This window comes from Ictalurus punctatus, chromosome 5, assembly GCF_001660625.3.
Source record: "Ictalurus punctatus breed USDA103 chromosome 5, Coco_2.0, whole genome shotgun sequence".
Classification (NCBI taxonomy): Eukaryota; Metazoa; Chordata; class Actinopteri; order Siluriformes; family Ictaluridae; genus Ictalurus; species Ictalurus punctatus.
Genome location: NC_030420.2, coordinates 24,649,572 through 24,674,922, shown reverse-complemented (window position 1 = coordinate 24,674,922; position 25,351 = coordinate 24,649,572). Strand labels below are relative to the sequence as shown.

Here is a 25,351-nt window from a genome sequence, read left to right as displayed (position 1 = left end):
AGTAAGACTGTATGGACGAGACTGGCAAGAACACAAATGCAGACAACATCCCATCCATGTTGACCTCCTGTAAGTGCTCATTATCACCAGATCAGTTACACAACACCACACAAACACGCGGCCTTCAGCTTCACCGTTTATCTCTTCAGTGACCCACTAACCCATATGCTCCTGTTCTCTCTCCCCGTTTTCACACTTTAATTACTATCTCAGCTTTATTAAAACACCAAATATTCACCAGCTGTTTGCTTTAATTACACACTCACTATTGTACCATTTCCCAGAGTGACAGGATCAAACATCGCGTGTTATGAACATCATCTACTGTAATTCCTGTAAGGTTAGAACCAAATTTGAAAAGAAACTATCTATGCCGTTGCGTGAACTTGTACGGCGATGAAATTGTGGCTTTATATGGCTAACAATTGTGGTGGGGTTGTTTTTTTTTTTTTCTTCTACCCCAGTTGCTATGATTCCTGACATCACGAACCCGTCCCATACAAACAGGTCTTTAACAGTACAATAACTCTATTGAGGAACACAAACGGTGTCAGCTATTGTTACTTCTGTCAGCTATGTTCTGTGCTATAGTTATGGCAAGTTAGTATGTCTGCTGAAGAACCACCAGACACACAGACACACAACAGGGGACTGATCTGAAGAGAAAGCGAGAGAAAGGAGTGAGGGAAAGAGAGAGAGCATCTGTAAAACCACCTCCTTTCTACTTCGCCATTTTAGAAGAAATGCATGCATGGAGATGTGACTGCTTACGACATACAAGCCGGGTTAACAAGTTCACTGGGGTTCAGAAAGAATCAGAAACATTCATATGGTAAAGTCATCTGTGGCCACAACACCCGCCCGCCTTCTTTCTTCCTCTCACACCAGATCTTCTTCTCTCCCGCTCCCATTCCCTGGACACTTCTCTGCACTACTGATCTATAGTTTAGGGGTAAAGTCCAGACTGTAAATGCCTTTGGGATGGCTTTTGTTTAAAATTCGAATTGTTTCATTTGCATTTACTGTATTGCAGACTACCTGCATGCACATGAACTCAAAAAAAGGGGGGGAAAGGCATTCAAGCCTAAACTATGTACAGCACTGAAAAGAGCATTTCCTCGCCAGGAAAAACACACTGTGGGCCACGTATGCACACAGAGTCACATACAGAGGTCATGCATGTGCAATATCAAGCACCTGAACTCACAGATCTCAATTTTTTGTGTTTATAAAAGTAAAGAATGAAAGAAAGAAGTGTCGTGTCTACCATTATGTACATACCTGCACGATCTATACGTTTCCATAACACAAACATGTATGACCCGAGTAACATTTACAGAGATGAGTCAGTTTTGTTGTTTGGAATATTAGCGGTATTTTAGGATAGTAGCTGTAGCACTGTACTCTGCATTCGTATCAAAGAAATCACAAAAAAAAAATCCTAAAAGAAGAAAAACCACATGGAGGTAACTTAATTTCATGCTTCAGATTCATTTCTAGTTACCAACACTGACATTAAGCTAGATTTAATATTTCCTTCCAACATAGGTGCCACATAAAGATAGTAATTCTTTTAATTTCAGCTCCAGTTAGGTGAAACCCCAAACAGGGACAGGGGATTCAATCTATAATCTCTCTGGGAAAATCTTACAAGTGTGTCATGGTGTAGAGCGTTCCAAACAGGACGCCAAGAACCCTTTTGCTAACAGAGTGTATAACAACTGCATTCTAGTGCCTATGTACAGTGCCCTCCACTAATATTGGCTCCCTTAGTAAATATGAACAAGGAAGGCTGTAAAAAAATTCTTTATTGTTTAAACTTTTGATCTTTTGGTTTAAATAAATAAATAAATAAATAAATAAACCCTCACAAAAATACCCTGCTCTCATGTATTTCAAACAAAACACAGGTTTATCCAAAAATAACAATTTAACATTTGTTAAATATAGGGGTGCCAATAATTGTTGCATGAATTCATGAGAAAAATATACTGGAAGTATATTCCCATTGATATTTTACATTTTTTGTGCACCTGGGTGACTACGAACAGGAAATTGGCACTTCCCATTTTGTGAAGCTCAACAACCTTTTGCCACACATCACAGCTATATTCCTTGATCTTATCCATAGTTAATACTATGTTGTTTCATACCTGAAACAGGAAGACATGGTTCAACAACTTCCTGTTCCTAGTCACCAAGGTGTACTAAAAAAATAAAATAAAATAAAATCAATGGGAATATACTTCAAATATATTTCTCATATAAATTGATAGTGGTCCCAGTAATAGTTGCGGACCTGTATTTAACTACTTATATATATATATATATATATACTTGTGTTGTGTTTGCAATCATTTGATATCCTTGAGAGCGTAGTATTTTTTAACCAAAAAAAAATCAGAAGTTTAAACAATAAAGACAATTTTTTCACAGCCTTCCTTGCTCATATTTACCAAGGGTGCCAATACTCGTGGAGGGCACTGTACCAAAAGTGCACTACATGCCCAGGGCCATTTACGATTCAGCTACAGACAGAGTGACATCAATAAATGCATTTTTGGTAATTAGTTATGTACGTTTGTGTTCTGTATCCAAATAGAATATTGATACATAATGACACAAATATTCAGTCACTATCAAAAAGGGTCATTTAGCTAAAAGGTTGAGAAATTGTGTTTTGATAGACTTTTCTACACGATTAAAATGCTAAATGTTGTAATTTTTTAAAATACTACTGTGTGGATTCTTTGCCTTTGATTTATAGTGTAAAACATTCATGCAGCCCTAGCGTGTATGCACTACCACCGTATCCCTATATAGCAGATGCACTGTGTACGTGTATGACAAGGTATTAAACTCATGACTGGAAGTCCTCATTTGTACTGGTCTAGCAAAGCAAGCAGTGACAGCAAAACCACTGTGTTACATTTCTCATCTGTTGGAGGAATGGCCAGTGCCATATTGCAGCCCGCTTGTGATGCGCCACGCTCTCCGTCGATCGCACACACTGCGGGATGTGACATTCCCACTGTCACAAGTCTCAAATACATGCCGATTGCTTCATGTGGCTTCCCAGCACGTCCCATCTATTCTACCTATCACACAAGCAGCATGGCTACAAAAGCATCCTACAGCTGAGATTCAGGTGCGAATGCTGGCGTGCCATGCGGATAGGGCAGGACTGCGGTGTCACTTTCCTCTGCATAAGAAATGCATGGTCATGTATGGCATACCCTGATAAAACCATGCCTACATTCAAATCACTGCATTTGAATTTCATTCACCTCTATTAGCCAAATGATGAATATTCATTATATTGTGTTGGTCCTTACTTTTTTTCAAGTCAAGTCAAATGTCCCAGTCAAAAGGTGTCTTGAACCGATGACGCAACTGCAAATCCCAGAGCTGACCAGCTGTCCAAGGGCCTAATCTGAGCTCTCCAGGATTCAGGCTAGAAGATTAACCTCACAGACATCCACACACAAACCTGGCCCAGCACACACCTCCTCCAGCTGTGATGCCACTTTATTTGAACATGTGTAAACCCATGAATCATGTTGATGGACATAATGCATTAGACAACAACTCCAAATTGAAGAGTGGTATTAGAAGCAGTCCAAAAGATACGATCACCCGAAAGTAGAGGGCTGAACACTTGTTGCTCATCTTCAACTAGCACTACAACCTGCTGAAATCCTGTAAAGAATTATACTATGAAACGCCAGGAAATAATTAGCTCTAGTTAATATCTGTGTAACCCTCTGAAAAATTTTTATATGTTTGACATTTTTGAAGGTCACAGTACACTTTCCCCAAAATGTTATGACTATTCAGAAGTAAACATACAGCTATCAAATTTCCAGAAGACACCACAAAGTGATTACAAGTTCTGAAGGATTTGGACTGCTTTCAGAAAAGAAATTTACTAAATAATTGTATTAAAAAAAGAAGGTAAAGGATTACAGAACCATCAAACGTCAATAACTTCAAGCCCCTGCCCCCACCATCTCCACCACCACCTAAACTGCAGACTGAACAATCTGCCAATCCTCCAGATGGCAACATGCAAGAGCCAGGAGACACCAAGCTGACGCTAAAGAACTAGCGTCAACCAAGGCTGACTGATTTTCTCCCATCGCCTCACATCTGTGAAAATCGGCATTCAAAAACGTCTCGAAGATGACAGCTGGCACCTAGCATATATATACACACATACACATTTCTACACCTGAATGAAAGGAAATAATGAACAATCAAAGGCATCATTTACAAAAGAATTTCATATAAATATCCATCGCTGTGTACCACGTTGACATACCATTTACTGCAGTAGTATGCAGCTTGGGACAGACTAATCCAGCTTGTATTTCCGTGCCACTATAGATTTATTTACAAGGTCTGATTGGGATCTAAACGTGCTGCTCTGTCTGCCCAGCCATCTTGTTTTCATAAAACAGCTACAGCTAGTGTGTATGGTTTGTTTGCTTGGATGACTTGGGTTTCTTTTTGGTTTTCAGAACCCCCAGCCTCACATGCCAATTGATCAATATGCTCTAGCAAGTGACAAGGACAGAGAACAACACGGACACACCTCTAAAACTACGGCCCGACGTTCATTAGTATACAATGGTTGATGCCGCGGTGCGTCATGGCCCCGAGACACACTCGTTCTCCTTTAACCAGCCATGTCTCGCTCTTCTCCACATTTTCCTTCTGCAACTAACTGAACTACGTATTTTCCCTATCATACGTCTATTCCCATGTGTATTCCCTCTGCTAGATAACAGCAACACACACACAGTTTTTCCATCTCCAGTTTGTGAGAATTGGCAATATGTAGAGTGTTTGAGCTGTAGGATGAGAAGTACAACCATCACACCTGTCAAACCAGTAAACCAGTCAATCCTGGGAAACCATCTTACATAACAGAGACCACAGTGTACCTACATCACATCTGCCATTATTATTTCTATCTAATTTTGGCTCAGCAGGCCAAAATATAAGGCTCTCAATCTTTAATGCGGCATATTAACCTAGTGGAGAATATTTTTTTTAAATAATAAATAAAAAGGTGGAGAAATACCTGTTTTTTCTTTCTTTCTTTTTTTTTAACCCGAATGTATTTATTAGTGAATATCAAACAGTGTGATTTACATTACTGTGTATAGGCTGAATGGCGCGCGCGCTTTAAGTGTCGATAATGAGCCGCGCGACTAGGCGCTCGTGACCACGCACGCGAGGCAATGAATTGTTCATTGACGGTGGCTACATAAAACGACAGCACATATGCGCCTTCTCTCTTAATTTGGTCACAAAAGACCATTATAATGTTATAATGTTGCAGACAAAATGGTCACCAACGAACATCGGCGGTGGTCTCGGACATACTGACTGGAGGAACTGGGTTAAGCGGTCACTGTCACACAGTGAAGCATGAAGCTAACTACATCTCATAAGACCCATTCAGCAAGTTATCCATTACAAAACAAAAACACACATACAAAGGCTTATAAATCCTGACTCCAGATCATTGAACAGGTTATACATAAACATGTGTGTGTTAGAGTGTGTTCGAGTTACCCAGCTGTCCGTCCATGATGGTTATAACGATCTCATCCATTAAGAGATAGCGGAAATCAACGTCGTCTTCGGAGCATCGCTCCTTCAGAGCGCGCAGGATCTGAACTTGAGGATACTCCTGGCTAATGCGCCGGTCGGTTACAAACCACACCCGAGAACACATTTTTAATATCGAAATAAAACCGACTGTACACTAAAAGAAAGAAATGCTTCTCTGGTGATGGATAGAAGAGCGCGCGGGAATCAGGCTCGGGTGGAGACGGGACTCAAAACAATGGGGGCGCAGCCGCGGGGCTAACTTAAGTTAGCGCCTTCTGTTATTCGTTTTTTTCCCCACCGACTGCCAGTTTCTCCCTTCTCACCCGATCCAGGACCCCCGCGAGATACACAAACGAGGCAGCCAAATCTCAAATCTGAGATGAGAAACCGAGAAAGGCTGCGCTCTGCTCTGAGGTGACCGAGCGAGAGCTCCGAAAGAGGGCACCGTTTAACTGCCCTGTCACGGAGCAAACAAAAGCTTCCACGCCAGGGCTCACTACACTCTACACTCACGCGCTAGCGGTATGGCTGAAAACTTCAACAAAATGGTGGAGAACAGACGCAGTGATGGAGAGAAGGCGGATCATCGGCTCCCTAGTCTCACTGGTGGACTGAAAGGCGGTAATGCCAAGCAGTAACCAGGCTTGACCCAGGCCGCGGTGCTGAAGAGATCGGAAAAGACGCACGCTTTATTTTCCACCCTGCAATTTTGTTCCAGCACGCGTTTCGTTTACAACTCTCGTCCTCGCGTTTGTAAAGAAAAAAACACGCAGCCAATGAGAATCGAGCACTTGCTCCGCCGCTGACCAATAACAACGTTGTCGTCGTCAGCAGGAGGAGACCGGCAGCCAATTAGAACACAGCGTGTGCGGAGGCTCGAGTATTGCACTAAGCCAATGAGGTTGTGGACACTGGGGTAGGTCGCGCGCTTCTGTGTTTTGGCGCGTGACAGGAGGGGGCGTGACGGGAGCGCGCGCTTCCCCCGAACCGGTTCAGACCGGGCATAGGCGGGTTTGGTGGGTATTGATGGTGCGGTGTTTCTGTCTCGCTGCACTGAAAGGCGAGGGATCATTAAAAAAAGTTTTGCTTGTGACGCAGTGCTCTTTAAAATGTCGCAATTCGTTTCTGTGATTATTAATCATCATTCTAACGCTTTTATTGTTCATAGCAGCTTCATTACAGTAACACATTACAGCGCCTTTTGTGAAGTGCGTGCGCTACTTAATTTTTCAGATATACGCCATTAAAAACATAAAGATAAAGACTACAGATCTCTGCTAGGTTTGTGTTCTCGATAATGATGGAGGGGAAAATTAATGCAGAACCACCTGGTCTTCTGCGGCAGATCCGACACCATGAAAGAGTCTTGCTTTGTTTATGCCGCGTGTCCGCGTGCAGTGTTTGTGCGCGTTGCGGGGATGGATGGGGGCGGGGCTTTTGATCATGATGTCACCTTTGGCCAATAGCTAGCCGGAATGAGCTGGCTCTTTTTAAGGTTAAGTTACCTCAGTAACAATGAGAAGACAAACGGATTTCCCCAGGATTTATTCTCAGGATTTATACCATTTAAACAACTCAAAATTAGACCAAAACGGCTTCATTAAATGGAAAAAAACAAGTTAATTAAGACCACATAAATGAGTTCTATAGCATGGTTTATTAGCAAAGCATGCTCTGTGGTTCCTCTGTAAAAGCATGGCTTATAGTGCACACACACAGAGACCGACCAGCTTGGATTCACTTTCTGTGCACATTTCATGGGCTTCCGTTGCACTTCGGGTCACTGACTCCGCCCCTCCCCGACAGGGTGCATCAATCAAACACTGGTGCCAGTCCCCTCAACCAATCAGCTCTGTCTGCCGTTTATGGCCGGTAGATCGTGTCTGAATTCACGCTTCTAATACCTTTGCAATTAAACGAAGCACGCTGTATTGTGCCCAATTGCTTGCTATTTTGGACTCCTTAACAGTAGTGTACAAATTATGTCCAAATTGATGCTTTATTAAGCTTGATGCAACATCTGCACCTGCTCAAAGCTCACAGCTGCAAATTTATACTCAGACACACAGTGCTCATCCTTAACCCAGAAATTTCATATTCTAAAAGATTTTTAGATCAAATTATTAAGACTTTAGGCCTGACCAGATATGGTAGAATCAATACGTACTGGCAACGCAAGAAAATGCTGCTAATTCATTCATTCATCTTCAATAACCCTTTTGTCCTGCTCACGGTCATGGTGGATCCGGAGTTTATCCAGGACACGATGTGGGAATGCACTGTAGGAATGCCAGTCCCATCACAAGGCACCATGCTTGCACAAATTCACACACTCATTAACACCCAGAACAATTTCGCATAGCCAATCCACCCACCAGCTGGTTTTGGGAGGTGGGAGGAAACTGCAGATCCCAGGGACACAGACTAAACATGCCCAAACTTGCAGAAACCGTAACACGAGCTTAGGATCGAACCAGGGGCCCAGGAGCTGTGAGGTAGCAATGCTATGGCCTCACTTTGCCACCTTTATTTATTTATCACTTTAAAATAAATAAATAAATAAATAATGTGAATGCAATACTAAATCCACTCCAAACTTTGTAAATTGCAGTTTGCTGCATAATGTGTTGATAAGATTTTTTCCTCAAAAGAATCTTTCAAAACCATCAAAAGTGCTTGAAGCCCCTCTGAGAGCACTTGAACATAGATGCAGATACACCCTAAGCATTAGTTTACGGCTATCTGGGTGTGTTCTGTTTTGCCATTATGCTGCCTTTTGACATGATTGATGACGTGCAGCCCTCATATCTATATGTAACTCGATAGTATTGTGATTATTGTGTATTTTTTTTTTGTGATTCCAAGTTAGCTTTCTTTGACTCACATAGTTATATAATTTGTTGCATTGTGGCTAATGTTTGTGTAATGGTTGTGGCTATCACTTCAGTAATGCTTGTGGTTTTGTTGCAGCTGTAACTTTCATGCACTTGGTTCTCATCAGATGGTGGAATCTTAACTTTGCATCATTTGTATCATTCTGAGCTCCTTTTAAGCATCAACCTCTGATTGAATTCTGCCTCATCTGTAAGTCACTTTGGTTAAAAGCATATGAATAAATGTAAATGTGTAACTAAGCCAGATATAGGACTGTGATGTTGGCTCAGATGTTCATCAGAAAATGGATGAAAGTGGTTTCGGCTCCTGTATATTACAGCAAGGTAGCACGCCATCTGCTGGTATAAAAAAAAACATCCTTCAAAGGTAAAATAATAATAATAATCATCATCATCATGTAAAATCCTTCACAGCGTCCATCAGACATTTAAGAAATGTTGCCAAGGGTGGTCATGGTTTTTTTTACAAGTGAAACGGATGAAAATTTTATTTTATCATCACAGTTGTTTGATTAATCTTATGTCTTGCTCCTAGAATGTCGACAAAGAGTAAACATGCCATATAAACAAACTCTGGTCTTCCTGAGCATTTATCACAGAGCAGTTTATTTCAACATACATAACAGCATTTCAAAAGCACTGTGGCTCAAACAGAGACATGCTTTGGATGTTAACATTAGTTTCCACAGACATATCACAAGTAAATGAGGATTTATAGATCCTTTTTTATTCACAGCTTCTCCATCAGGTTAAGTACATGAGTGGTGTGATTTTAGTTTGGTAGTATGAGAGCAGATATTTCAGATTCATGGTATATGCTGATTTACAAGGTGCGAAAATGTGTTTCAAATTAAAACTAGCATTTGTGAAATGAATCGAGTCATTTCGTTTGCAAGTTAAGGATTAAGTCTCAAACCACAATCTGATTAAGATTACTGTTTAATAATTAGCTGTATTCAAGTTTGAGACCATATGCCCATGCTTATGTACTCTGATTTTACTAACCTTTTATTATATACAAAAGCTAATCTTGTCAGCTAATCAGCAGGCCATTTTTATCTGATGGGCCCTAATGTAAACATATACCCGTGAACCCTTATTACCGTTCATTTACCCATTATCACTTAAAAAAAACAAAACACAAAAAACAGTTAGTGATATTTCCTAATCTAACAAATCTAATCTAACACCAGTCCTTCAGTGCTGAAGCAAAACATAATTTATCATTAAAGCAGCTTGCCTCAGCGAAGCTACATTCTCACCACAAACCTTTAAGGCTGTTCTTTTAGGTTTTTCCCACAAATGGTATTGACAGTACTGTTCCCAAAATTCAATACATTATAGGCTTATAAACATGGATTGTGCAAATCACAGAACAATTGTTTTTTGTTTTTTTTAACATAGACATATAAGGACACCAATATAATTAATAACCCAACAAATGCTACACAAAGCTCATCGTATGTGCTTAATAGTCTTAAGAGTCTCAGATCAGACTGCATGTTTCCTGTCTCAAACGTTGCCTGTTTACAGTGATAAAACACAGTGTGAAAGTGATGTGGTAGAAGTGGCATGTTGACCCAGTTTTTCCTCATAGTTTCATTTTTAGTAACACAATGCCATACACTCTTGCCCATTAGGAAGTGCACCTTTAAATGGGCAGCAAATCAAATCTAGCAGCAACATTTACATGTATGAAAACAAGTATCAGATATATGTCACACTAATAATTAACAAAATTAATATACTCCGCTTAATGAGGAGTATATAGTCTTGTTTGAATTGACATTAAATAATATTCAGTAATTCACTAATGTCTTCAAAAATAGCCAATTAGTGCAGTCTGACAAGCGATTGCGATAAAGTGCGTATAGAAAACAAAATAGTGTCTGAATATAGGTCTGTTTTCACTTAATTTACTACGCGACGATGTTTCAGACTGAGGAGTACTGTAGCAGCTGCACTGATCATATTATTGTTTTACATATGGAAACAGTTTGAAAGCTGATGTGGATAAACTATACAAAATAATTGTATTATATAGATAAGGGGTATTAGGATTAACATTAGACATTAGAGGACAGGTGAACATTATATATCTACAATATTCTATATGAAAAATTACTGGAGGCCCTCATTATCAGTGCATACATATTCATAGATATATTCATGTTTATAGGAATATTTAAACCCAAATTAGTGGAATGAGTTTGCATTACGCAAATAGGACCATGAATTAAACTTGATTAACTTCTGTTTTGGCAAATGATCTCGTTGTAATGCCTTGATATACTTTTTTTTTTATTTAAATAATTATATTATTATATATAGCCAATATGCAAGGATTTTTTTATATACAGTATGAGAACCTTGTCAATACACAAAATAGTGCTTCCCAATTGTAGTCCAGTTACTTTTACACTGCTTTTTATTGCTTTCCTCCTCTCACCATATTTACTATAAAGTAATATGTAGTTTGTTAATAAGACAGGAAAACATTCAAATGTGCAGTGTTGGGTATTTAAGGACTAAGAACGTGAAAACAGGTTTTAAACTATTTCACGATATTTATGAATGTATGAATGTATGTATGCCACAGATGTAGTGCTAGTTCACTATAAACAGAAGTTTAAAAGGACACTGCAACTTTGAGCTCAGTTAAGAAATCTAATTCGCAACCATTCTCATTCAGGGTCTCCTTATAATGTTAAAGTCTTCTATTAAAAAACATATAACCTTCAGTGGATAATATTTACAGATAACCTTGGCATAGGTTAAGATCAAGAGTTTCATTATTAATGCCTTTTTTGGCGTTTTTTTTTTTTGTCTTTTGATTTTATTTCTTTGACTCTGCAACTGCTTGATGTTCAGCAACATTCTGATCATCTGTCTGGACTAAACATTTGGCTGGATTAGTTGAGTTAGCCTTTTTGTTAGTATTAGATGTGACATTAGATGTAACCTGCTGTAGACTGCGGGTAACGGGACCTCTCAATCGCAGAGAGAACTGCTCCTCTGTGCTGGGCTTCAACTCCACATCTCTTTGCTTTATTTTCCTCTCCATACCATGTACCCCATTGCTCTGCAGCTGAGATTTCCCTGTTGCTACTAAAGATTTTGATGCCAATGGTGACTGAGTGGCTTCCATCAGAATGAGTCTATTTTTTTTACTTATGTGAACTGCCGAGCCTGAGAGAATATAAGATGTTTTAGGCCTATAATTGCGCACAGTAATTTTCCCTTTGCCAATTTGAGCCTTGACTGGTAGATTCACATTGCTGGCTGAACCAGTCTCATTGGTCTGTGTTTTTGCTAAGGATTTCTGTCCTTGATTTAACCTTTGTGGTTTCATTATTACATCTGATACACGTGTGCGGATACGTCCATGGTTTTCCTGCGTTGGTGCAATGCTACCTTTTCTTTTTGGAGGTTTCCTGCAAATCGGTTTCATTGGGCAGCTGAAAGCCATATGCTTCTTCAGGCTGGCATGGTAAGTGAACTCCCTGCTACAATGAGGACAAATATAAACCACCAGCTCCTCCTGTGAACTCTTTCGCCCTACTGGCCTCCCTCTTTGTACCCACATAGATTTCCTCTTACTATGAGCGCTCAGCTTTGTCTTAGCTTCTGCCTCATGGAAATGGAGCTTTTTTGGTTGTCCAAGCTTTTGAGAGATATTCTGTCTAAGGTTGACTCCTCTAGCAGGCAACAGAACTCCATTTTGCACTTTTGCAAATTGCTTGAGTGGAATGGGGTTCTTTTTCGGAGTGTAGCGTTTTTTGTCGCTAGCATTAGCACAGGCTAATATGTGCTTGTGTAGTTCGGGCATGTTGTCAAAGCCCCTGCCACACTTGGTGCAGCGAACTGTAGTGCTGAAAGTCTGTGGGATATTATGAGTGGTGAAGTTAGTGGCTGTGGTGGTGACTGGTCCAACTGGTGTTCGGTTGTGATATGGAAATGGAGGTGGTTTAAAACTTGGGTAATGCTGGTTAATGCCAAGCCGCACATCTGTACCTTTGGGTTTGACACCTTCAGATGCCATAATCTTGATGGTAGTGTATAACTCCTCAGTAGTGTTTTCAGATTTACTGTCAGCCTCTGGTTTTGGAATTGTTTGGTAGGACTGGCTAAGTTTTTCTTTTCTAGGACATGCTGTAGTAAAAGTATCAGCTCTTACTGGACAGTTATGGTTTTCAGGTCTTAACTTACCATTTTCTACTTCAGTATGTGAGCACTCCTGCCCAGGATGGAGATCTCGATGATGTTGCTCTAGGTTGCAAAGAAAAGCAAACTCTTTGGAGCATATTCTGCAGACATAGATTTTACCAATGCCATGGTAACTGGATCGGTGCTCAAATAAACCAGTGTCACTCTCAAATAGCTGGACACAAAATTCACACTTATATGGCCAAGTGCCTGAGTGTTCACCAATATGCTGACTCAGACCCTTCATGGAATGGAAGAGCTCATCACAGGCATTACACATAAAGCGCTTGCATAGAGGAGGCAAGGGCAATTGCTCCTCAGTCATAAGATTCTGCTGTATGGTAATGTCTGAGGTTTCCACTTTGAGAAGATCAGTAGAGGATGAATTTTCTGCAGGCTCCACTGTTGTCTCTACTTTCTCTGAAACACTGGGACCAAGTGATGGCAGTACTGCAGCTACTGAATTCTCTAATGATTCTCCATTAGAGGATGTGTCCAATACTTGATCTTGAGCCTCAACAATGCCAGCCTCTGGCAGTTCTGAAACTGATGGCTCGATGTTGGCAGCCTGTAGTTGAGATGAAGGCTGGAGTTCTTGTGCTTCAATGTGATCTGGTGGTGTTTTATCAAAGAGCGAGTGAACAGCATTAGCTTGGGGAACAGGGGTGGGATTAGAGGACTCCAGTGCAACAGTATACTCAATAACAACCACATTTGGAGAAAAACTCAGGGAACTGATGTTTGACTGGTTCACCAACACAGGAGAAATTAGATGTGTTTCAGGTGACAAGACGGAATCAATCACCAAGGTCCTTTGTGCTAGTTCACACACAGATGTATCTGTAAGATACTGAGGACCTTGTAAGCTTAGAGCTGGGGTTGTGGGGATGAGCGCATGGGTCACACTTCCAGGGGCGGAATTAAGCCAATTGGGAAGAGACACATTAAAAGCTGCCAACGAATTTCCGACTGAGAGCTCCACAGGAGTGTTGAGCGCTGCAGTACTGGAGGACTGAGCAGTGGAGCAGATAGGTTGAAGCTCTTGATTGGTTATGGATGTTTGCGCTGGTAGTAATATCTCTGTGGGCTCTGAAGTAGCTGAAAGAGGCTGGGCTGGAGAGGCAGTATGCAGTGCAGCAGAATTTGGCAGAGGAGGGGTTGCATCCAGTGCAGGAGGAGAGGGTGGAGGCAGCTCAGACATAACACTTTCAGGGTTAGCAGGAATTGGCTCAGACACAGCCATTGCTGCTAAATCTGTTTCTAAAGGAGCATTGTCAGGTTCATCTGCTGGTGTAGGAACATCCACTACAGCATACTGGCTTAGCAATACTTTCTCCAACATGCTCGAATTGGGTTTAGTCCTCCTGACTGATGTCTGGAAGGCTAAACATCCAGTTGAGTCAGACTCTGTACTCTTTTTGCCCATGCTCAGATCCAGAACACAGTCAGCTAAGACCTCACTGTCTCTCTTACCAACAGCACTGGAGAGATCTAGTGGCTGCTGATTACATGACCTGCCACCAGTCCCCGATGCAGAGCAATCCAATAGCAGACTTTCCTGAATGGTTTCAGCTGGATGATTTGTAGCTGGATTTACAGTTTCTATTTCTCCATTTTTAGATAAGCTCATAACAGCAGATGTGCAGTGACTGTCTATCTTTGGCACTTTAGGTGCAGAAGAATCAGTTTCCTGTACAACAGTAGATTTCAGCATTGGTGGACTGCTTTGCTGTGGGGAGATAGGAGGGGATGTTGTCCTTCTCTTAAACCTGCTACTTGTTGCAGGTAAAAGTGTTAGTGATAAAGGTGGGCAGAGTTTTTGGCCTTCACTGATCAGAGAAAATGATGACTTACTGCTATCCTGGTTCTGTAGAAGCTGCTTTAGCTTGGGAGACAGATAAATAGTTTTCTCCTTCTGTAAAACAATGGTCTCTAATGTCCGGGGGAAAACAGTGCCAATCAATGTACCTTCTGAAGCAGCAGAAGGTGTTGTTAAGATAGATTCTGACTCCAGTTCAGTTTTAATTTGTGGCAGTAAAGGTGGGGTAGATGTCCTCCTTTTGCCAGAGGATTGACCACTGAGGTCAGAGGTCATGTTGCAGTCATTAGAATCTATTTTAAGGGCCTGTGTAATTTGAGCTGGGTTGACTATAAAGGCATCCAGACCAATCACAGCAGCAGCAGAATTCAGCTCCATCACTTCACAATTAGTGACAGCACTGGTGGAGATGATTTTCCCATCAATGTAGAAGCTGAGGTTCTCAGAGATGTTGCTGGAAATATCGACCATATACTCCTCTTCTTGCCTGACTGCATCATTGCGTTGTGTATTGGAAGAGGTTTCTGGCGGACCAACAGAATGCTGAATTTGAACCTCATGAGAGTTTACAACTTTCTGACGGACTCCTCTGGGCAATAGACGACGTTCATGTATCCTGCGCTCATGCCTTCGCAAGCTGGTGTGAGTTCCAAATGCTTTCTTGCAGTACTTACAGGCAAAAGAGCATTTAGTCTCTCCAAATTCATCCACGTCACCTCTTCCTTCCACATCAGGCACAGGAGAATTGCTGACTGGCTGGGCAGTCAGGGCAAGCTGGTCTTCCTCTTGTGAAGAGACCATTCCCTGAGTCTCTACGACAACCTGTGGAGCAGGGCTAATTATGAGACCACCTGCCCTTCTATTGGTGTTACTATGTCTTCTCTCATGTCGACGTCGGCAGAACTGTGTACTGAAGCACTTTCTGCAGTAGCGGCATTTAAATATCTGTGTGTGGCAGGATGACAAGGCATGCATGTGCCGTTCCAGGCCTTGCTTGGTAGTAAACCGTCTTTGACAGTGCTGACAGAAGAACATGCATGAACTCTTATGGTTGCCATCAGGGTTAATCTTGGGGTCATAGTCTGGGTCCAGGTCAGCATCTGCTGATTTATTGTCCTGTTTGAGCATTTCCAAGAGTTCAGTCTCACCCGCCTTACAGGTTATATTTTGATTTATTAAGTCAATGGTTTGCAAGGGTACTGGTTCCATGGTTGGTTTACCGGTCCTCTGTGCTGGAAAGATGTTTTGGTCCTCCTCAGACTGCTCCATGATGTCATCAGTCCCTCCCTCTGGCTCTCTCTCTTTCTCCTTCAGTGAGTCATGTATAGGGGGAGATTCCCCAGTCAGAGAATGCTGATGACTATCAGCGGGGCAGTGCAGAATTACATACTGCTGCTGCTTCTCTGACGAAACGAGCAGCTCCTCTGCCTTCACTAATGCAACAGATTAAAAACGCAAATCAGCTCCTATCTAAAATTTCTAATAAACTAATATGCTGGGAACATGATAAAGCTTATTTCACACAGCAATTATATGTACCACTTGGATTTTTATTTAAAAAAAAATAATTTCCTATGTGGTATTCTATTGTTGTTAACATCAATATAAATGTTTACCGTTCTCAGAATCACCCATGTCTGCCCCACTGGCTGTTGTCAACCACCTGTTTGGTTTTACTCCTCCACCTCCTATGTGCTTTTATTGATATTTCCTATTACCTGGGAGACAGAATAATTATCATTAATATCTCATGTTATACTTCACATATTTCACACAGACAGTGTATGAGAATATATTTGTGCATGTGTGTGTGTGTGTGTGTATGTGTCTCAGTGACAAACAAAGTAACCTATATAGAGTCATTACACAGCAGAATACACTATCCCAGTCCGTGCTTGGTAGTTAATATGCTAATAAAAACTACCATCCAGGGTTTGACAAGATTTGACAAATCCATAGTCACACCCTTTTATTTGTTCCAAACCTCAAAAGCCTCATACTTTAGACATTTTCCTGCTTTCCGCTTTGAAACAAAATCCTTTTTTTTTTTGTCCTGATCTATCATTTATGCCTCATGTAACCACCTGCATGGTTGTATATAACATACTCATGCTCCATATTGAAATGAAGGTCTGTACAGTCTCCCACCAGCCAAACTCAACTGTTGATAGCAGATATGACATATTTCATTTCAACCCTACTATGTTACCCAGCGGATTAAGATTATAGCAGAGTGTGGTGCAGGGTAAGGTGGTAAACAGTGTAGGCACACGTTGGCATTCAGGGAGCAATTAATATGCGTTTTATTATGTATTATTTGAGCAATGTGCAAAGACGCTTGCTCATCAATCTGACCAAGCTTTGTTTAGCTCTGATGCACAGAAACAGACTGATTATAAAGCACACGGTACCGCCATATTACCACGAGGCAATGACAGTATGACCAGGAACCAGTACCAAGCACGCATAGTACACTCGATGTCAGTATTTCAAGTGCAGACCGATTAGGATGCGAATTTGACTGATCAGCCTACGGTTTTGTTTATACGCTATGACATTGGCAATATGTTTACAAACTGCGTCGGCGCGCGCATTAAATATATTCTTGCAAACATAAATGATCCACAGTCTTGCACGAGCTATTTCGAGTGAATGTTGTTGTTGTTGTTGTTCATCAGAGAAGAGGGTGGTTTTATTCATTGGCTGCAGGTGTAGCCCACATGTTGCGGTTGAGTGTGTGTGTGTGTCACACAGACAGCTCCTTTAAATAAACGCGGCTCTAGCACCGCAGTCTGGAAGGTCATGGTCTCTCTCTCTCTCTCTCACACACACACACACAGGCGGGATTATCTGCTGTTTCATGCACTGCAAAATCCTTGAAAATACTGCAAACGTTATGAGTTGTGGTTATATAAAATAACGCATGATGATCGGAAAAGCGTCAGCTGGTCACGAAATGTCATCGTCGTGTGATATAAACAAGATGTTATTTCCTACATTAGCTCACAGCGGTGGGCGAGCCTGGTCTATTTATTGTTTATTATTAATAGCATTATAGTAGGTTAGGAATTGCACACCTGTGCGTTTCTTACCGGCTTTGTTGGTATCTGGACACATGTGGGCAAGATTTGGCCTGGACGGTGCTGCAGTACGAGGCCCGGTGGCTAAAAGCTAAACGCTGATGTACACTGTCACTGCAGCACGCAGCGCACGCAGCCAACTGCGCATGCGCGAGCGCTCATTCTCCTACAGCGCTTAGGCTAGATCTATACTGCATACTACAGTACTAAAGAGTGTGTCTATATAAGCACCTGGCGTGTACTTTGGGCATACTGTTTAGTACAGCTGTAGACCTTTGAGAAAAGGCATGGAAGTACCTTTTCAGCTCATCGAAAACTGTCATAGTGCAAATATCACCACTGCAAATTGTTATTCTAACTTAAGTTTATTCAAGTTAGTTTCTCCAAGCCCAAATATTATATATATATATATATATATATATATATATATATATATATATATATATATATATATATATATATATACAGTATCTCACAAAAGTGAGTACACCTCTCACATTTTTGTAAATATTTGATTATATCTTTTCATGTGAGAACACTGAAGAAATTATACTTTGCTACAATGTAAAGTAGTGAGTGTACAGCTTGTGTAACAGTGTAAATTTGCTGTCCCCTCAAAATAACTCCATTATTTTCCAGCACTGCCTTAACCCTCTTGGGCATGGAGTTCACCAGAGCTTCATAGGTTGCCACTGGAGTCCTCTTCCACTCCTCCATGACGACATCACGGAGCTGGTGGATGTTAGAGACCTTTTGCTCCTCCACCTTCCGTTTGAGGATGCCCCACAGATGCTTAATAGGGTTTAGTCCATAACCTTAACCCTCAGCTTCTTTAGCAAGGCAGTGGTCGTCTTGGAGGTGTGTTTGGGGTTGTTATCATGCTGGAAGGGAGGGGATCATGCTCGGCTTCAGTATGTCACAGTACATGTTGGCATTCATGGTTCCCTCAATGAACTGTAGCTCCCCAGTGCCAGCAACACTCATGTAGCCCCAGACCATGACACTCCCACCACCATGCTTGACTTTAGGCAAGACACACTTGTCTTTGTACTCCTCACCTGGTTGCCGCCACACACGCTTGACACCATCTGAACCAAATACGTTTATCTTGGTCTCATCAGACAACAGGACATGGTTCCAGTAATCCATGTCCTTAGTCTGCTTGTCTTCAGCAAACTGTTTGCGGGCTTTCTTGTGCATCATCTTTAGAAGAGGCTTCTTCCTGGGACGACAGCCATGCAGACCAATTTGATGCAGTGTGCGGCGTATGGTCTGAGCACTCACAGGCTGACCCCCCACCCCTTCAACCTCTGCAGCAATGCTGGCAGCACTTATACATCTATATCCCAAAGACAACCTCTGGATATGATGCTGAGCATGTGCACTGAACTTCTTTGGTCGACCATGGCGAGGCCTGTTTTGAGTGGAACCTGTCCTGTTAAACCGCTGTATGGTCTTGGCCACCGTGCTGCAGCTCAGCGTCAGGGTCTTGACAATCTTCTTATAGGCTAGATCATCTTTATGTAGAGCAACAATTCTTTTTTTCAGATCCTCAGAGAGTTCTTTGCCATGAGGTGCCATGTTGAATTTCCAGTGACCAGTATGAGGGAGTGTGAGAGCGATGACAACAAATTTAACACACCTGCTCCCCATTCACACCTGAGACCTTGTAACACTAACAAGTCACATGACACTGGACAGGGAAAATGGCTAATTGGGCCCAATTTGGACATTTTCACTTAGGGGTGTACTCACTTTTGTTGCCAGCGGTTTAGACATTAATGGCTGTGTGTTGAGTTATTTTGAGGGGACAGCAAATTTACACTGTTACACAAGCTGTACACTCACTACTTTACATTGTAGCAAAGTGTCATTTCTTCAGTGTTCTCACATGAAAAGATAGAATCAAATATTTACAAAAATGTGAGGGGTGTACTCACTTTTGTGGGATACTGTATAGATAGATAGATAGATAGATAGATAGATAGATAGATAGATAGATAGATAGATACACCATGGTCTGTGAATATACATATTATGCATACCAACTCATTCACAAGCATTTATTTCTGCCAGCATCAGCCACACAATGTACTTTATATCGGGCAGACAGTAGGTGAAACACCCATTAACTCATCAGTTAAGTATCAGATTAAATAGGTCAACCCTGATTCAGCTCAACAGTTAGTGACCAGATTTAGGTCATACCTGATTCCTCATAAGTGGATTAACAACCTCAGTAGGTCAAACCGGATTTAACTCATCAGGTAATGACCAGATAATACCGCAAAGCTTGGAAGTCACCAGTCCATCACAAGGCACCATGTTCACATATTTAAACACTCATTCACAGCTAGGGCAGTTTTGCGTAGCCAGTCCTCCTACTCACATGTTTTTGGGAGGAAGGATGAAATCGGAGAACCTGGAGAAACCTACACGACACCGAGAGAACATACAAAGCTTTGCACAGACAAACTAGCAACCGTGGAGCTGTGAGACTGCAACGCTATACCTGCTCCAACAGCACACCGCCATCAGTTAATTTATTCTTATAATTTTGTACTTTCAAAAATCCTGTATGTATTAGTATTATCTATAATTTTTAATTGTCCGTTTTGTTACTGCTTAAATGATTACGTTTAATGCCCATCAACTTTTAAAGCTGACCGATGCATTCAAACCATAGTTATGTGCAAAGAATGGTTAATTGTGGCTTTTTATAAGTTAATAACAGATTAATCTAAAAATTTAATGTTGATTATGATATGCTGATTACTGTTTTGGCCAGTTTATCAACCATCTATCACCCTAAAGCATTCTTTGATTTGGCCCTCTGGCGGACCATCTCAATAGAGGGTGCTCTTTTCAGAAAATGTTCTAAATAGAACCTGTAAAGATAACGGCAACTGTTGACTATTTAAAGAATCCTTGAGAAAGTTAATGGTGTGTGTGTGTGTGTGTGTGTGTGTGTGTGTGTGTGTGTGTGTGTGACTGGGTGGAGCCTGGAATGGGGGATTGGCTATTTGAGGCTGGTGTATTGAAGGGTGTGGATCTTATTTGAATTCTGTGATTCATTCATTCTTGTAATTATTACAGATGGCCACTGGAGGTCACTCTTTCAGTCCTTTAAAGGTTTATCATGAAACCCTATTTTCTTTCTTTTTTAAAAAAATAAATAAATAAATAAAATATTTCACCATGTACGTCCATTACAGTCTATTCAGCTTCCTTAGTATCGAAAACTAATATTTGCTGTACTGTAAGCCATTTAGAGTTGATCAGTCACTAAGACTATTTTTTTAGTTTTCTGTAATATTTAGTTCAGCCAATGTATATAAGTATCAATAGGATCCAAACAGGCACGTACAGAGGGCTTGGGGTTGGGCTGTCTAGGCTTGAGGACAACCAGATTTTAAGGTTAAAGGGGTAATTAGTTTTTCACATGGGTGATAGGTGTTGGATAACTTTTTTATGCTTCAATAAAAAAATAATAATAATAAAAACTGTATTGTGTGTTGACTCGGGTTGCCTCTGTTTTATGTTGTATTTTGTTTGAAGATCTAAAACTATTAAGTATGAGATATATACACAAATATACGCAAATACTTTTTCACAGCACTGTAGATCCAAGAATGTTTGATATCCATGAAAGCAGAGTATTTTTGTGTGTTTTTTGAAAAGAATATCAAAAGGTTAAACAATAAAGACAATTTTTCACAGCCTTCTTTGCTCGTATTTACCAAGGGTGCCAATATTAGTGGAGGGCACTGTAGACACAAAAACAGAAGAAATCAGAAGAAAATACTTTTTCACAGCACTGTGTGTCGGCTTTTTAACATGACTTATGAACACCACTTTTTAAGATTTCCAGATAGAATATAAATAGGAGGCAAATATCTAGCAATATATTGGCATTGAGTAATAAATAAACGACCCTGTGATTATCATAGTTACTTTCCAGATATTGCAGTTAATGCGTATATTATGCTGTATACATGCAGGATGGTGTACTAGGCGGTACACAGATAAGCACATTCTACACATAGTTGAGGAAGTATCTGCCTGGCACAGCAGCAGTTTAATTATTTATTATGTAGGGGAGTCATGTACAATTCAACATTAGAACATGTGAAATTTATATCGGGGGTGTTCATTTGTTGCTTTTCTACTGTGAGGTCATGTTTTCAGGCTGTAATGTAGGGGCTTATTTGGTAAATCTGTTATTGAAGATTTGAACTTACATCTGTTGACATATGTGCAGTGTTTTTGTTCCTTGTAGAATATGCTCTACTGTCAGCATTAGTGCCCTTTCGTTGATTATGCCTTCATTCTGATAAACACATATTTGCCATTACAACAAGTATGTGCTCTCTTTCATTTTTCCACTGACGAATAAGTTAGTTACAGTTTGTAGATTTTATAGATGTATATTATATGCGCTTTTGAACAGCACAGAGTAGGAAAGCATTATATAGCTGGTGTTGAGTCTGCTTGGCACAAGGCTTGCTGACCAAAACGACTGTGGAAACAGCATTTAATACTGGCATGCACTGGCTCGTGTGAATTAAATCCAATTGTGGAAGTGACATACTTGTGTGTGCATGCTCTGTGTGTGTGTGTGTGTGTGTGTGTGTGTGTGTGTGTGTGTGTGTATGTGTGTGTGTGTGTGTGCGTGTGTCTGTCTGTATTGTTCACATACACATACACATACACATTCAGATACACAAACACATCTATACATCTAAAGCAGAATCCATCAAACAGCCAGTTTAGATATAGTGCTCTCTCTCTCTTTTGTGTGTGTGTGTGTGTGTGTGTGCGCGCATGTGCACGCGCAATGTACATATCACAGACTTCAATTAGCAAGGCTCTATTCTCCTCAACAATTGTGAATTCTAGTGACATCTTGGTGGTCTGGGTGAATGTGCACCTACACTCCTGCATCTGTTCATCCTCCTATACTCTCGCTCTCTCTCTCTCTCTCTCTCTCTCTCTCTCTCTCTCTCACACACACACACACACACACACACACACACACACATGTGAACCGCATGTGAACAGCATGTTCCAACCATGATGTTCTTATATATTAATGTATACAAGCACATGTATAGTGGTACGCAGCTGATCGTGTGAACTCTGTGTGTGTGTGTGTGTGTTATTCTACTGTCACTACTGTGTGTGTAGTTTGCAGGACCACGTCAGTCTTTTTAAACGCATGCATACATGTGTGTGACAGCACATACTTATTAAACTGTTGTAATGTATTTAAACTAATATAATCAGAAAGACTGTTCGGTTCTTTGTCCATTATTCATATTCACTTAACATATTTTAACACACTTAGTAGTGTTTGACCTTGTAGTGTGCAGTTCCAGAAGTCACCCAAATGAGGATGGGTTTCCTTTTGAGTCTGGTTTCTCTAAAAGTTCCTTCATCATGTCGTTTTGTGGAGGTTTTCCTTGCTACTGTAACCTCTGGCTTGATCAGTATGGATCTGAATCTATATCCTGATTTATAAATAAAATTGAATTGAATTAATATGGAATGTTTTTGTTGTTTTGGGGGTTTTTTTTGCGCGTGTGCGTCTGTACATTTATGTGTACTGCATGTCATTCAATGTTTTTCTAGAGGATGGCTCCAGAGAAAAGAATTTCTTCACCTGTGGTTTATGTCAGTGGTAAGCAGAGCTGAACTCTGGTGCATTGCACTGCATGGCACAGAAGTATTTTTGAATGTACTTTGTAAAAAATTTTTTACTCATTTGTAAGTCACTTTCGATAAAAGTGTCTGCTAAGTGAATACATGTAAATGTAAGTGCTTTGCCAAAACTGACGAGCAAACTGAATATCTCATTTCTAGCCACCCAAATGTACTTAGTTAAATTCGACCCTTTAGGACAGACAGGACACAGGATAAACATTTTTTTCCTTTTTTTCCCCCTTGATATTAATGTTGACACTTTCATATAATAACACGTATATTGATCAATGCTGTTCTCATACTGTTAGCACCCATAAACGGTGCTCTTCCACCTCCTAAATTCCAGTTTAACCCCTGAATGTCATACTGCATCTTTGATGATACATTCATGATGCTTCCTCTATACAATAACCTAGGCCGGTATTTTAGGTGTAGGATGATAGGAAAATAGACAGACCGATGATTACTAACATCCTGTGCTGTTCATTAGGCCATAAAGTGAATAAAGTGTTGCGGTGTGTTTCACGTCATGTCATGTTTATAGCAAGTGTAATTGAGTGTACCTAAGCCAGTTCTAACATTCAGTGACTAACAATAACAGGTTCGCCGTGGTTTTACCAGAAAAGAACACAGAATATGTGGACCCAGACACCATAATTTGAGTACGATTTCAGTTGCGTCGTAACAATTGGGACGTGGCAGGACATATGTGCGGAGTCTCTTTATTATAAAGAGAAGGAAAACCAGACATATGTCCAAAACCAAACCGGGTTCACAACAGAGGCAAAGTTAAGTCCATACTGTGCATCCAAAACACAGGCAAAATCTCAGGGATATTATTATCAAACATGAACATGAAAAGCTATAAATATATATAGAATAGGGGGCATTAACAAGACAAATAAAGAGAAGCAGTCTAAGGAGATGAAGCATGAGGAGAACAAGGTGTATGTTTATAACCACACCCTTTTCACTATATAGTGCACTAGTGTTGCCACTTTATAATCATATCTAGCGTAGTGTAGATATCTGGTGCGTTACTGAAAAAAGTACTTCAATAAGATAGTGTCAACAATGTTCTGGATCAAGAAAGCGGTTAAAAATGAAAGAACTTTTAAAGGAAAAATGAATATTTTCATTTTTTAACGAGTTTTAATTCGTAAATAAATGCCATGGCTAAAATAATGAATAAAAAACTCACAAACTAACAAGCTATTAGTTGTTATTGTTGTTGCTAATAGATGTTGCTTGGCAACAGTTTGCACACATATCATTTTTTGTTGTTTTTATTTAGTTACGGTCAATATCAAAAAGTACAAAAACATACCACATTATTATCATTGTCTTGACATGTATAGTTCATTACACAGTCGCCTTCATCAGTACAGTTTTACAGTACATTATCTGCGTATGGGTAATATACTGGAAATATGTATACTGCTTTTGAGTGGGTTTTAGTAAGTAATAAGCACAGCACACCATTTCAGATCGAGGCAACCAGAGCTTACTGATACTATACATATACATTATATATTTGACTGTCTTATGCCAAGATTTTTGTACAATAGTAAACAATAACATTTAAAAACAGCACTTAATGGAACATTAGATTTGATAGATAAACAGTAGATATTATGGGGCCTCAGTGAGGTGTACAAATATAAAATAATAAAATGTATACAGGAATTTACATTAACCTTTATTTATTTGGCATATTCCAATTTTATGCAAAGAGACCTACAAGCGAGAAATAAATTTAATCGAAACATTTATCTGAACATGCAATGATGCAAAGCTAACTGTTGTGAAACTCTTAATTTATTCTTTCGTCTTCAGGTCAGGGTTGTAGATCCAGAGCATATCTCAGGAATACTGGGTGTGAGGCGGAAATACACACTGGATGGGACACAAGTCCAATAAAAGACACACACACACACACACACACACACACACACACACACACACACTTATTCACACAATTTAGAGTAGCCAATCCGCCTACTGGCATGTTTTTTTTTTAAAGTGGA

General features: G+C 40.4%; 2 protein-coding genes across 2 annotated transcripts in view; both read right to left on the bottom strand.

Moving 5' to 3' along the window:
- The window catches only part of rimkla (ribosomal modification protein rimK-like family member A), a 17,238-nt gene extending 10,840 nt beyond the window's left edge, over nt 1-6,398 (bottom strand). Inside the window, exon 1 of the mRNA XM_017468599.3 lies at nt 5,584-6,398. Coding sequence (XP_017324088.1) covers nt 5,584-5,746 — 163 coding nt within the window. The 5' untranslated portion in view covers nt 5,747-6,398. The remainder of the gene's footprint in view (nt 1-5,583) is intronic.
- A 2,650-nt stretch (nt 6,399-9,048) lies between these two features.
- Nucleotides 9,049-17,859, bottom strand: prdm2a (PR domain containing 2, with ZNF domain a). The gene is made up of 3 exons (XM_017469013.3): nt 17,634-17,859; nt 16,158-16,259; nt 9,049-15,974 (listed from the first exon to the last, which is right to left on the bottom strand). The coding sequence occupies exons 2-3, from the start codon at nt 16,174-16,176 to the stop codon at nt 11,353-11,355; spliced, it is 4,641 nt and encodes a 1,546-aa protein (XP_017324502.1). The 5' UTR covers nt 16,177-16,259; nt 17,634-17,859; the 3' UTR covers nt 9,049-11,352.
- Nucleotides 17,860-25,351: the final 7,492 nt, after the last annotated feature.